This window comes from Hypanus sabinus, chromosome 1, assembly GCF_030144855.1.
Source record: "Hypanus sabinus isolate sHypSab1 chromosome 1, sHypSab1.hap1, whole genome shotgun sequence".
NCBI lineage: Eukaryota > Metazoa > Chordata > Chondrichthyes > Myliobatiformes > Dasyatidae > Hypanus > Hypanus sabinus.
The window spans coordinates 175,424,940-175,439,412 of record NC_082706.1 but is presented as its reverse complement, the minus strand read 5'-3'; the positions used below and the strand labels follow the sequence as shown (position 1 = coordinate 175,439,412).

General features: G+C 38.2%; 1 protein-coding gene across 1 annotated transcript in view; it reads left to right on the top strand.

Moving 5' to 3' along the window:
* ttpa (tocopherol (alpha) transfer protein) overlaps nucleotides 1-14,218 on the top strand; it is a 66,475-nt gene extending 52,257 nt beyond the window's left edge. Inside the window, exons 4-5 of the mRNA XM_059981880.1 lie at nucleotides 4,969-5,079; nucleotides 5,950-14,218. Of these exons, the coding sequence (XP_059837863.1) occupies nucleotides 4,969-5,079; nucleotides 5,950-6,123 (285 nt within the window). The 3' untranslated portion in view covers nucleotides 6,124-14,218. The remainder of the gene's footprint in view (nucleotides 1-4,968; nucleotides 5,080-5,949) is intronic.
* The last annotated feature ends 255 nt before the right edge of the window (nucleotides 14,219-14,473 follow it).

The following is a 14,473-nucleotide window of genomic DNA, read 5'->3' as shown; positions in this document are numbered from 1 at the left end:
GAAGTCAGTTTGAAAACCCTTGCAATATTGTAAGAGGGGTGATAAATAATCAGCAGTACATTTTCCATATCTCATGATGCTATTTTCCATTTGATTTCAATATGTTAATGATTGATACTACAATCAAGGTGGTGCCAATAAATGGAGTTCTGACTGGATTCTTCAAATATTCCCATTTAGGACTACTACAGCTGAAATCCACAGTCACAGCCATGGGTACTTCAGTAAGCAATATCATTTTATGATGCTTAGAAAATCGACTGATATTCAAAATCAGTGGGCCCTGAATGGCAGACTCATATTGAGTGCAGTTCCCTTTTCAGAAAAAAGGTGAGTAGGTCTGCAGGTGTGATTGAAGCACAGAGTTCTTAGACCCCTGCTGCTGACTATCTTATTGGTGAATGCAGTCTATGCAAAGTAGAACTGAAGACCTCAGAGCAAGATTGTAGTACCGGAGGGATATTGGGTACTGCTGTGTACTTTGCTTCAAGCCCACCATTTCAGATGCCGCACTGCAGCCCAAGGGCTTCACCGTACACCACGAGGACAGGACAGTAGGACTGTTTAAAGGTAGTGCAACTGGAGTATGCTTCATGATTTACTCATCATGATGCACAGATGTTTCTCACTCTCACTCTTCCAGGCTTGAATATCTATTTTTAGTTGAGGGAGTTTTCTGCCCTCATCCTGATAATAGTGTACCTTCCATCTCTTGCCAACGTCAGGCTGGCACTGGAGAATCTGAGCACCATGATCAGCAGTCTCAAAACAATGTGCCTTCACTATCATTCTGAGGCATTTCAACCAGGCCAACTCGAAAAGGTTTCTGAACAATTTTCACCAAAATATCACCTATGGAACTAAAGGAGCCAACACACTTGACCACTGTTACACTACCATCAAGAACACTCGCCATGCCTTTCCACATCCAGACTTTGGGAAGTCCAATCACCTGGCTGTACTCCTACTCCTGATGTACAGGTAGAGACTAAACACTACAGCACCAATTGTGAGGACCAAGAGGGTATGATCAAGCGAGGCTGAGGACTACCTACTAGGCTGCTTTCAGTTGGTGGACTGGACGATATTCAGGAATTCATCTTTGAATCTAAATGAATACACCACTGTTGTTGTTGACTTCATCAGGACCTGTGTTGATGAATATGAGCCTTTGAGAACATTCTGGATATACCCAAAACAAAAGGCATGGATGAACCAAGAGATTAGTAGTCTGTTGAGGTGGCATTCAAGACTGGTGCTCTAGAACTATATATCGATATACTGTATGACCTACAGGTCACTATGAGAAAAACATTCCATCTGAGGTTAGAGACAGAACCGGATGTGCTTCAGCTCTAACAGGGCTTGCAGGACATTATTTCCTACAAGCGCGAAGGACAATCCTAACATCATGAATGGCTGTGATGATTCATTCCCAGATGAGCTAAATACCTTTTCATGCATGCTTTGAAATGGAAAATAAAACTACACCTGGTGCAAATCCCTGCAGCATCTGGTGACCCTGTGATCCCTGAGTTGAAGGCCAATAATAGGCAATAGGTGCAAAAGTAGACCATTCGGCCCTTCGAGCCTGCACCGCCATTTTGAGATCATGGCTGATCACCTACTATCAATACCCAGCTCCTGCCTTGTCCCCATATCCCTTGATTTCCCTATCCATAAGATACCTCCTTCTTGAAAGCATCCAGAGAATTGGCCTCCACTGCCTTCCAAGGCAATGCATTCCAGACCCCCACAACTCTCTGGGAGAAGAAGTTTTTCCTTAATTCTGTCCTAAATGACCTACCCCTTATTCTCAAACCATGCCCTCTGGTACTGGACTCTCCCAGCATCTGGAACATATTTCCTGCCTCTATCTTGTCCAATCCCTTAATAAACTTATATGTTTCAATCAGATCCCCTCTCAATCCCCTTAATTCCAGTATGTACAAGCCCAGTCTCTCTAACCTCTCTGCGTAAGGCAGTCCTGACATCCCAGGAATTAACCTTGTGAATCTATGCTGCACTTCCTCTACAGTAAGGATGTCCTTCCTTAACCCTGGAGACCAAAACTGTACACAATACTCCAGGTGTGGTCTCACCAGGGCCCTGTACAAATGCAAGAGGATTTCCTTGCTCTTGTACTCAATTCCCTTTGTAATAAAGGCCAACATTCCATTAGCCTTCTTCACTGCCTGCTGCACTTGCTCATTCACCTTCAGTGACTGATGAACAAGGACTCCTAGATCTCTTTGTATTTCTCCCTTACCTAACTCTACACCATTCAGATAATAATCTGCCTTCCTGTTCTTACTCCCAAAGTGGATAACCTCACACTTATTCATATTAAACGTCATCTGCCAAGTATCTGCCCACTCACTCAGCCTATCGAAGTCACCCTGAATTCTCCTGACATCCTCATGTCACCCTGCCACCCAGCTTTGTATCATCAGCAAACTTGCTGATGTTATTCAACATCCGAACATCTTTAAAGATGGTGAACCCTTGCAAGTCATCAGGCTCTGATTGTTACCTGGTAGGAGCCAACCAACTGGCAAGGACATCTTCGGTCTCTGACTGCTGCAGTTGGAGGTTCCATTGTTTCAAAAGGGCAACAATCATACCAGTACCGGAGAAGAGCAGAGGGTGAGATACCTCAATGACTGTCACACCTTTGCACTCACATCTACTGTGATGAAGTGCTTTGAGAGGTTGGTCATGGCCAGAATCAACTCTTGCCTAAGCAAGGACCTGGACCTGCTGCAATCTACCTATCACCACAATAGGTCTATAGTGGATGCAATCTCACTACCTCACTTTTTTTTTCATTTTTTCTTTTTCTTTTTGCATTAATTATTTAATTTAATTTTAATATATTTCTTATTGTATTTTATGTTATTTATTTTTATGTATTGCAATGTAATTCTGCTGCAAAAGAACAAATTTCACAACATATGGCGGTGATATTAAACCTGATTCTGATTCTAATTCTACTCCTGAGAAAATTTGGAACTATGTTTTCAAATGGAAAGCATCTGTAATGTCCTGGTTGAAGTTATATTTCTACTGTTATGCCCTTGAGCATTTTATTTTAGCAGTTTTCTGCAAACACAGTGTGTTTTGCTAGTTAAGCTTCATAGGCTAGTGTTTTGACTTCAGCTGAGATAAGGAGAATTTGCTCAGCCTAGGAATGTTGTGTTAGCCAGTCGGGGTGGGGGTGGGAAAGGGCATGGAATATTAAAGTGAGCTGGGCGAGATGAGATTTCTGAAGGACAGTAGTTTGGTTTGGGGTCTTTCATTAGGAGGTGCAGAGAAGAGCACGAGGGAAAATGCCTGGAGGACCCCACCCAAGGGAGACCCTACCACAAGGAGTGTTTTGGGCAGCTGAATGTTTCCAGGAGGAAGTGGTAATAGTTCTGAGTTAGCTGGTGTGTTCGTGATGTTCTAAGAGGGAAGTTTGACCTGTGGCTGGTGATGAAGGTTGAGCGCCGTGAGTAAAACAATACACCCAACTTCGACAGAAACGAGCTCCAATGTGCACTTTTAGACTAGATTAACTATAATGGGCCCTTTTCTTTTTCTGTTAAATGTTAAAGTTGAAACATTGGTAAATATATTTCCACTGTAATTTCATTGATTTCCACTGTAATGATCTGTTATTTCCTGTCGGATGATAATTTTGCATGGGGCATTATTTACACAACATTCACCACAATTTTCAATCCCTCATCAGGACACTCCAACTTTCTTGTTTGGTTGAATCCGAACCATACAGACCCTGGACGTGTGCTGTTTATTGAAAGTGGCCTTCTCGCTTTTACCCATGTGATACTGAGTCACGTGGCTGTTCAGTTAGCCAACGAGCCGAGTTTGTTACGAGACCTGGTGAGAGGGTTACACATCCATTATCACTGAGTAGAATCACATGTCAATGAATCAATGGAGATTATTTGTGGTAATATTTATTTCTTCCTCAGGCTCTCTGAATGAACTGCTTCCTTAATAATTGTAAATATTGTGTTTCTGAAGCAAATTTTGCAAAACCTGTATAACCACCAGTCATTCAGTAGCCTTTCCTAGTCTGAAGTGTCAAATTGTAATACATCCAGCAAAGGGTAGTTTAAACTTAGGTATTTCCCTGACTAGGTGTCTGTGACTGGTGTTCAAGTAAGGATCATTACTGGGAACCTTTCAGTCATATATTTAAATAATTTGGACAAAATGTAGGTGGGCCGATTACTAAGTTTGCAAAAGGCACAAAAATTGATGGGGGTTGAGGGAGATGGTCAAAGAACACAGCAGGAATTGGACTGATAGAAATATGGCTGGAGAAATGGCTGATGGAGTATAATCTAGACACGTGTGAGGAACTGCACTTTGGGAGATCAATGCAAGAGGAGAATATATATTTTATGATTATTATTATTTCTTTCTTTCTTTTTGCAGTTTGTTGTCTTTTGCACACTGGTTGCCACCTTGTTGGTGTGGTCTATCATTGATTCTATTATGGTTATTGGATTTATTGAGTATGCCCGCAAGAAAATGAGTCTCAGGGCTGTATATGGTGACAGTTTGAAAATAAATTTACTTTGATTCCACCCTGCTGTTCAGGTGAAGCTGAGCCTTTGGTTCTGAGAGACTACACTAAATATGGACCCCCATTCTAGAACTGGCATACTCACACATTGTCCCTGTAATTGCTAAGTGTCAGATCTCATGGATAAAATGTGGTCAGACAGGGTGTGAAAGAATATGGAACAGCAGCTAGAAAAAGTCATGAATATTGGTCTAGAGGAAAATAAACTGGAACTTGTCAGTTTTTGCCTGGTCTTTATTCATTCTTAAGCAAGGGTATGTCTGCTTAAAGCATCTTGATAACTGGTGGATCTTAAGAAGGCTGTATTTTATTGAAATGTAGATATGCAAAAATATGAAGTATAATGAAGGCCTTTTTTTTGTTATTCCCAGGACTCCTTTCCACTGAAGGTCCGAGGCATTCACATGATCAATGAGCCAGTGCTATTTCATCCAGTCTTTGCTATAATTTCAAAATTCTTGTCAGAAAAAATCATGAGACGTGTGAGTAATCTTGCACACTTCTTTTTAGTCCCAGAGAGAATAATTATTCTCAGTTTAGTTATTCTAACAGCAATAGTAAAACTTTATTTTAATTGAAATATAATCATATCAAAAGCATCCTTTAGAAGCCCATTCTTTACTTTGCTTGGGAATGTTGTCATTGGAACAAAGCATTGAATGATTATTTCACTTATCAGCATGAATATTTCTCATTTAAATGAACAGCAAATGAATTGTTTTTATATTTTAAAACATGAGATGTCTGTATTTTAACTATTATGTTTCAAACTGAAGAATAGATGCTTCACAGATTTCAGTGTTACTATTCAAGACAGAATGATTACAACAGTCTTGACATGATTTGTGTATAATCTGACAAAATGAAAATACAGAAAATGTCAATTATCTTAAAAAATCTAATACAAATTGCAGAAAATATTAGCTCAGTCAGAATGAATGGACAGTTTATGTCTCTTCAAAGATCAGAGTTTTCATAAGAACTTCGTGCAATCTCCTGTATTATGGATCCTGTTCCACCCAAATGGTCTACTGGGGGAAATTTCAGAGACATTCAAAGGTATTTCACAAACATTCAGAAATATTTAAAACCCCTGCAATTTTAACATTTGCCAAAGCTGGAGGCAAAACTTTGTCAACTGTCAAAATTTTAGTGTAATTTCTCAGGTAGAGCTCTTCTAGTGTCCCAATAGAGACCCTTCCATCCTAATAATATCAAATCCATTGTCTTTATTATTTATTCATATTTTTGTTTAGTTCATACAGAAAATATGCTTTATGAATTCTTTTTAAATGTGAAAAAAGTAAATAAGGATGCCCTGATTTCAACTAAATCCATTGTGCTTATTTCAGATTCACATGCATGGAAATAATTATGAGTCCAGCCTTAGAAGGTACTTTCCAGTCCAGATTCTTCCACCTGACTATGGTGGCCAAGGACCTCTTTACGAAGAGCTCTGTCAGGAATGGACGAATTTTGTGCTGCATTCTGAGAAGGATCTCCTTGAGCTCTCACTTGTTACTTGATGCCATATGCCAGTGACTAGAATCTGAAAAACAGTGGTTTTTCATGGTGTTATATCAATGTAACCCAAGTGCCAAAAAAGATGAAATTTTACAGAACAAGTCTATATCTAGTAATGCACTATAAGTATGATTCTTTTTAGAGATATTAAATATTGAATAAAATTGATAGTTTATATGGGATTTCAGATGATTGTGTATTTAGTTTTTTTACCGTATATTTTTTGGTTCTAAAATGTTTGTTTAAATTTCAGAACTTTTAGGAACTGAAGCCTTTTTAGCTAGATTTCTACAAATGTGTTCCTGAAGTTAACTTATCTACCCTTTTTGGAGTACAGAGCTTTAATCCAAGTTCAAAGTATGTAAGCTATATGCAATCTTGACATTTGTCTCCTTACAGGCAGCCACAAAACAAAGAAACCCAATAGAACCCATTAAAAAGAAAGTTGAACATCCAATGGGTAAAAAAAAAGAACAAGTCAGACAATCAATAAGAAGTAAGCAAATAATATTCAGAACTAAGGTTCATGAAAGTGAATGCATAACCACATATCTTGAGCAAGGATTTTCACTCTAATTTTAAATGCTATTGGTATTATTTGACCATAAGGGCTTTAAGAAAAAGTGATGATGTCCATGGATTTTGAGATAACAAAACCAGTAAACTGGTTTCTCGGGAGAAGCCCTGGTTGGTCAGATCAGGGCTGAAGGTAAATATGTTTCATTCTTTGGTGTGTGCTTCCAATTTGACCAATTTTAAGGTCCATGTTTTGTAAACAGGACTCTGCTAGCAAGATGATGTTGGAAGGTATGTTAATAATATTCAACTGATAAATCAATATGCTTAAATAAAGGCAAATTATCCTGGTCCTGACCATAAATGGGAGTGATTTTTCAGTGGGGAACCCACCCGATGCTTCAGAAGTGATACCCTGAGTATCGTAAATCCTGGGACCCTATCTTTCAGTGAAGTTATGATTGATCAGTATTTTCATTCCATTTACCTACCTTTGTTCACAGCACACACAGCCCTTTGAGTCTGCTTCATTATTCAATACAATCATGGCTGATGGCTACTTCAATACCAAATTCGCACTTTCTCCCTGTACCAAGAACCCTATAAAACCCTGTTGAACTCCTATCTCTGTTATTTTTAAATATATTCAGTTACATGATCGCCACAGCCTTCATTGGTTGAATTCCAAAGGGTCACTACTGGGGAGAAGCTTCACCACATCCCAATCCTTAAAGGTCCTGGAGTCCTTAAAGTTCCCCTTAAAGATCCTTGGGTCTGTGAGCCATGCTTCTAGATAACTATAGAGAACATAAACATCCTGTCTGCATCTAACCTGTAAAACACTGCCAGAATTTTCTCAGCAACAAACTCAAAATGCTGGAGGAACTCAGCAGGCCAGGCAGCATCTATAGAAATGTCCTGATGAAGGGTTTCAGTCTAAAACGTAGACTGTTTTCTCCTTTTCATAGATGCTGCCTGGCCCGCTGAGTTCCTCCAGCAATTTGTGTGTGTTGCTTTGATTTCCTCTGTCTGTAGATTTTCTCCTGATTGTGGACAGAATCTTGTGTTTTGCCTTCTATATTCCAGTGAGTACAGGCCTAGTCAATCAATCTCTCCTCTGTTGGCAGTCCTGGGGCACTGCTGTTGTACCCCCTCTACGGCAAGTACATAATTCCTTAGGTAAGGAGAAATGAAGTGCACACATTACTTTGGGTGTACTCTCACCAAGGTCTCACCAAGACATCTTTGCTTTGGTACTCAGAACCTATTGCATTTAAAGCCAACGTCACATTTGCCTTCTTGACTATTTGCTACATCTATTGTTGATTCCAGTGATTTGTGTACCAGAATACCCATATCCTATTGTACATCAATATTTCCCAATCCATTACCCTTATATTATACTCTACACTTCTTCTTTTCCTACCAAAGTGGATAGCATTCAATTTTACAGTATTATCCTATATCAGACTGTACAGTAAAATAATAATAATCCACTATTCAATTCGTTCTTTTCTTTCTCAATCTTTTTATTAATAACAACATGATAAGATTAGTACATAGATAATGGGATTACAAACTTACAAAATTAAAATGAACATAAAAGGATACACCAGCAATAAGTACAACATAGTTAAGTCTTCCCAAATCATGAATGATACAAATGGCATATAAACAAAACAAAAAAAACTAGGTAAATCATGTAAAAAAAACAGAAAAGAGAAAAAGAAAAAAAATTAATACCCTAAGAAAAACTAATCTAACAAACTAACCACTAACTATTAAAGAAAAAAAAGAAGAAAATGAGCTGTTTATAGTATCTATAAAAAAATACAAAATCATCAGTGTCCCCAACTCCGATCCTCTCAACATATATATATATATATATATATATAACCAAAACCGGAAAAACAAGTAGGATTGGAACAGGGTCAAATTACATCATATGAAAATATTGAATAAATGGCCTCCAAATCTTTTCAAATTTAATAGAAGGGTCATATACGCCACTTCTAATTTCCTCCAAGTTTAGACATAACATAGTTTGAGAAAAACAATGAAATACAGTAGGTGGATTAATTTCTTTCCAATTCAACAAAATAGATCTTCTAGCCATTAATGTAAGAAATGCAATCATCCGACAAGCAGAAGAAGATAAATAGATTGACCCCCATCATTGGTAAACCAAAGATTGCAGTAATAGGATGAGGTTGTAAATCAATGTTCAATACCGTGGAAATAATATCGAAAATGTCTTTCCAATATTTTTTCAAAAGTGGACATGACCAAAACGTATGAGTTAAAGAAGCTATCTCAGAATGACATCTGTCACATATAGGATTTATACGGGAATAAAAACGAGCCAATTTATCCTTGGACATATGAGCCCTGTGAACAACTTTAAACTGTATCAATGAATGTTTAGCACATATAGAGGATAAATTAACTAATTGAATTTTATCCCAATTCTCAATAGGGATAGTAAAGTTAAGTTCACTTTCCCAATCATTTTTAGTCTTATAAAAGGCCTCTGAATGTATTTTCATAATTATATTGTAAACATTTGATATTATACCTTTCTGAAAAGGATTTAGTTCTAACAATTTCTCCAAAATACCAGAAGAATCAAGATTTGGAAAGGTAGGAAGTACAGTGTTTAAGAAATTCCTAATCTGTAAGTATCTAAAAAAATGAGATCTAGGCAAATTATATTTATTAGATAATTGTTCAAAAGACATAGAACAATTATCCAAAAATAAATCAGAAAATCATAGTATTCCTTTAGTATTCCAAGCTGAATAAGCTTGGTCCATAATAGAAGGATGAAAAAAGAAATTGGATACAATAGGAATAGTTAAAACAAATTGATTCAATCCAAAAAATTTCCAAAATTGAAACCATATACATAAAGTGTGTTTGACTATCGGATTGTCAATTTGTTTATGCAATTTAGAAAGAGCAAAGGGAAGAGAAGTCCCTAAAATAGAACCCAGTGAAAATCCTTGTACAGACTTAGTTTCCAGATTTACCCAATGAGGGCTAGGAGATAAATCCCAATCCCTTAACCAACATATCAAATATCGGATATTAACTGCCCAATAATAAAATCTAAAATTAGGCAATGCCAATCCACCTTCCTTCCTTGACTTCTGTAAATATCTTTTACCTAATCTAGGATTTTTGTTCTGCCATATATATGAGGAAATTTTTGAATCGACATTGTCAAAAAAGAATTACGGAATAAAAATTGGTACTGCTTGAAATATATATAAGAACTTGGGTAAAATAATCATCTTAATAGCATTAATCCGACCTATCAGAGATAAAGACAATGGTGACCATTTAGTGAACAAACATTTAATCTGATCAATTAAGGGTAACAAAATTAACCTTGAATAACTCCTTATGATTTTTTGTAATTTTATTCACTAAGTATATAAAAAAAGTCATTAACTAATTTAAAAGGTAAATTTCCATAAATTGGAACCTGTCTATTTAAGGGGAACAATTCACTCTTATTAAGATTCAATTTATACCCGGAAAAATTACTAAACTGAGCCAATAATGATATAACTGCAGGAATGGATTTCTCAGGATCAGAGATATATAATAACAAGTCATCTCCATATAATGATAACTTATGTATATCCATCCCGCGAGTAATGCCAAAAATGTTAGGTGATTCTCTAATAGCAATTGCCAAAGTTTCCAGAGCAATATCAAATAGTAATGGACTAAGAGGACAGCCTTGCCTGGTACCCTGAAATAAACGAAAAAAGGGAGATCTTTGATTGTTAGTAAAAACCGAGGCTACTGGAGTATGATATATCAATTTAATCCAGGATATAAATGTCGGACTAAAATTAAACTTCTCAAGCACAGTAAATAAATATGGCCATTCAACTCTATCAAATGCTTTCTCCGCATCTAATGAAATGCCACATTCTGAGGTGCTGCGTGAAGGAGTATAAACAATATTCAATAATCTCCTAATATTGAAAAAAAGAATAGCGATTTTTAATAAAACCAGTTTGATCCTCCAAGATAATTTGAGGTAATACCTTCTCCAGCCTGGTCACCAGTAACTTGGAAAAGATCTTGGAATCTATATTCAATAAGGATATTGGTCTATAGGATGCACAGTCAGTAGGGTCTTTATCTTTTTTCAATATTAAAGAAATGGAAGCTCTATAAAAAGATTGTGGCAATTTACCTAGTCTAATTGCTTCTTCAAAAACCATGCATAACCTTGCATAAAATTCTTCAGAACATACAGTGAGTGGTTCAGTATCTGGTTGTGTTTAGGAGTCTATCTCTTAAACTCACCAGGGCCCCCCTCTTGATCTACTTTCAAACTCAACTGGGCTCTGTATCCATGCTCCTTTGAATCTCTCACTCAGGTCCTCTTCTCTGGCTCCCTTAGAACTTACAGGGCCCCTGTTCCCACGATCTCTTCAAGGTTACTGATGCCTCATTTGTGATGCTACAATTAAACTAACCAGGAAGCTCTTCCCTTACTCTCTTTTAAGCTCACCTGGTTAAATGTAAAATTTATAATCTTATTGTGTAAGATATAAAACAAAATTGAATATAAGAAGTGTTAGATTATTAATAATATCCAGCAGTCCGGAAATCATGCCACTGCCACTCCAGCACCACAAAATCCTGAGGGTGTTTTTAGAGTTTTACTGTATTTGCCTCTCCTCCAATTTGTATAAATCACCTCAAAGCATTTTTCTGCTCTCCTCACGAAACCCAATTTTGTATTGTTGGCGAACTTAGAAATATTACATTCTGTTCCTTCATCAAAATGATTAACATGTGTTATGAATCGTTGATGCCCCATCACTGTTGTCTGCAATGATTCACTAGACACAGCTTGCCACCCTGAAAAGCCCATTTATTTCTTTTCTCTGTTTCCTATCAATCCATCAGCTTTTTATCCATACCAGTATATTGCCCTGGCCCCCCAGTGCATTCATTTTAATTTTTTATGTCATTTTTTTTAAGATCTTACTTCAAATCTAAGTACTTTCTCTGTTACCTATTTTGCCATGTATATCTTCAAAAACTCTAGTAGTTTTGTCAAATTTGATTTCCATTTTCAGACTTTTATGTCGAGTTTGTCTAATTTTATTAACATTCTCTAGGTCTCCTGTTATCATTTCATTCATAATGATTCCAAAATGTACTACTGAGGATAAACTAACTGGTCCATAGCTCAGTTTTCTCCTTTGCTTAAGTAGACAGTTGTCACACACCAAACTACAAGAACTGATTCATAATAAGCAAGCAGCTTGGAAGGAGATGACCAATATTTCCCAGCTACCTCTTTATCCTGTGATGCAGACCTTCAGGCCCTGGGGATTTATCAGTGGTCTAAAGTAGAGTTGCAAGGGGATGGGAACCAGGTTGCCTGAACAGTTTGTGGAGTGGTTGTGTAGGCAGATGTCGCTAAGACCTCAGACAGAGTTAGGAATCAAAGGGTTGAGCATGGTGCCACTGGTGTCCTGAGCTGCCTATGTTTCAATGCAAGAAGTATCTTAGGAAAGGTGGATGACCTCAGAGCATGGAATTATGATGTTGTAGTCATTAGTAAGACTTGATTCTAGCAGGGAAAAGACTGGCAGCTTAATATTCTGGGGTTCCTTTGTTTTAGACATGAGGGAGTGGGAAGGATTAATGGAGGAGAGATTGCATTTCTAGTTAGGGAAATTGTCACAGCAGTACCCCGTCAGGACTGACTGGAGAACTCAACTAGTGATGCGTTATGGGTGGAATTGAGAAATAAGAAAGGCACGACCACATTAATGGGGTTACATTACAGACCACACAGCAGGGATTTAGAGGAACAAATTTGTAGAGAGATCGCAGACTGTTGCAAGAAAAATAAGGTTGATATAGCACGTGATTTTAACTTTCCACATATTAACTGAGAATACCATACTGTAGAGGGACTAGATGGGATAGAGTTTGCCAAATACGTTCAGGAAAGTTCCATTCATCAATACGTAGAACTCCCAATGAGACAGTGTGCCTGGATCTGCTATTACGGAATCAGGGCAGGTGACAAAAGTTTGTGTAAGGGAACACTTTGGATCCAGCGACCACAGTGCCATTAGGTTCCAAATAAATATGCAAAAAGATAGGTCTGGTATGTGGGTTGATATTCTATGTTGGAAAAAGTCCCGTTTTGATGTTCTGTAAGTGTGGATCAGGCTGTTTTCTGGCAAAGACGTACAGTACTTGGAAAGTGGGAGGCCTTCAAAAATTAAATGTTCAGAGTACAAAGCTTGCATGTGCCTGTTAGAATAAAAATATAAAGACAGATAGTGTTGGGAAGCTTGGTTTTCAAGAAATAGTGAGGCCCTAATTAATAGAAAAAGGAAGTACATAGCTGGTATAGGCAAGTAGGAACAAACAAGGTGGTTATGGAGTATAAGAAATGCAAGAGAACACTTAAGAAATCAGGAGGGCTAAATGAAGTTTCTCTAGCAGACAAGGTGAAGGAGAATCCTAGGGGATTCTACAGATATGTTAAGAGCAAAAGGATTGTAAGAGACAGAATTGGTCCTCTGGAAGACCAGAATGATAATCCATGCGTGGAGCCAAAACAGATGGGGGAGATGGTAAATGAATTCCTTGCATCCGTACTTACTCAGGAGACAGATAAAGGGTATTTGGAATAATGCAGAGTGGCATCAACTTCATGGACCCTATAGAGACTACAGTCGAGGAGGTGATTGCTACTATGAGATGAATCAGGGTGGATAAATCCCCATGACCTGACAAGGAGATCCCTCAGACTCTACAGGAGGCAAATGCCCTGGCAGAAATATTACAAACAGCCTGAGCGACAGGAGAGAGACTAGAGGATTGCAGGATCACCAATGTTGTTCCACTGTTTAAAAAAGGCTCTAGGCAAACACCAGGAAATTATAGGCTAGTGAGGCTGAAGCAGGAAAGATACTGGAAGGTATTTTAAGGGTGTATTTGGATAGACAGGGATTGACTAAGGGTAGTCAACATGGCTTTGTGCATGGAAGACCATGTCTAACCAATCATATAGAGTTTTTTAAAGGAAGTTACCAGGAAAATGGATGAAGACAAGGCAGCAGATGTCATCTACGTGGATTTTAGTAAGACTTTTGACATAGTCCCATATGGAAGGTTGGTTAAGAAGGCTCAGTCGCTCAGCATTCAAGATGAGGTAGTAAATTGGATTAGACATCGGCTTTGTGGGAGAACACAGACAGTGGAAGTAAAGGGTTGCCTCTCTGACTGGAGGCCTGTGACTAGTGGCATGCTGCAGGGATCAGTGCTGGGTTCTTTGTTGTTTGTCACCTATATCAATGACCTGGATGATAATGTGGTTAACTGGATGAGCAAATTGTGGATGTGCGGTGAACTACATATACCTGTCCGGACATCCCCCCCCCTGCTGACTGCTCCTCTGACTCCTCCCACAGACCCCTGTATAAAGGCGATTGGAGACACAGCCCCGGCCTCAGTCTCCAGGATGTAGTGTGGTGGTCAATTGCTGCTTGTTCTTTCTTTCAGCTAATAAAAGCCTATATCTCACCTCATGTCTCCGAGAGTTATTGATTGTGCATCAATTTTATTGGCTGGAAGTTTTAAAACATGGAGAGTATTTTACATCCGGAAAAATTAGACTTGGACCCTCAAACTCCAGAAGCAGCTCTTGCCTTTGAACTCTGGCTTGCATGCTTCCAATCATACTTGGAAGTGATTCCAGTGACTGAGCCTGCCACAATGTACAAAATCCTCCTTTCCAGAGTAAGTCCGAAAGTAATCTCCCTTATCAGAGACCTGCCG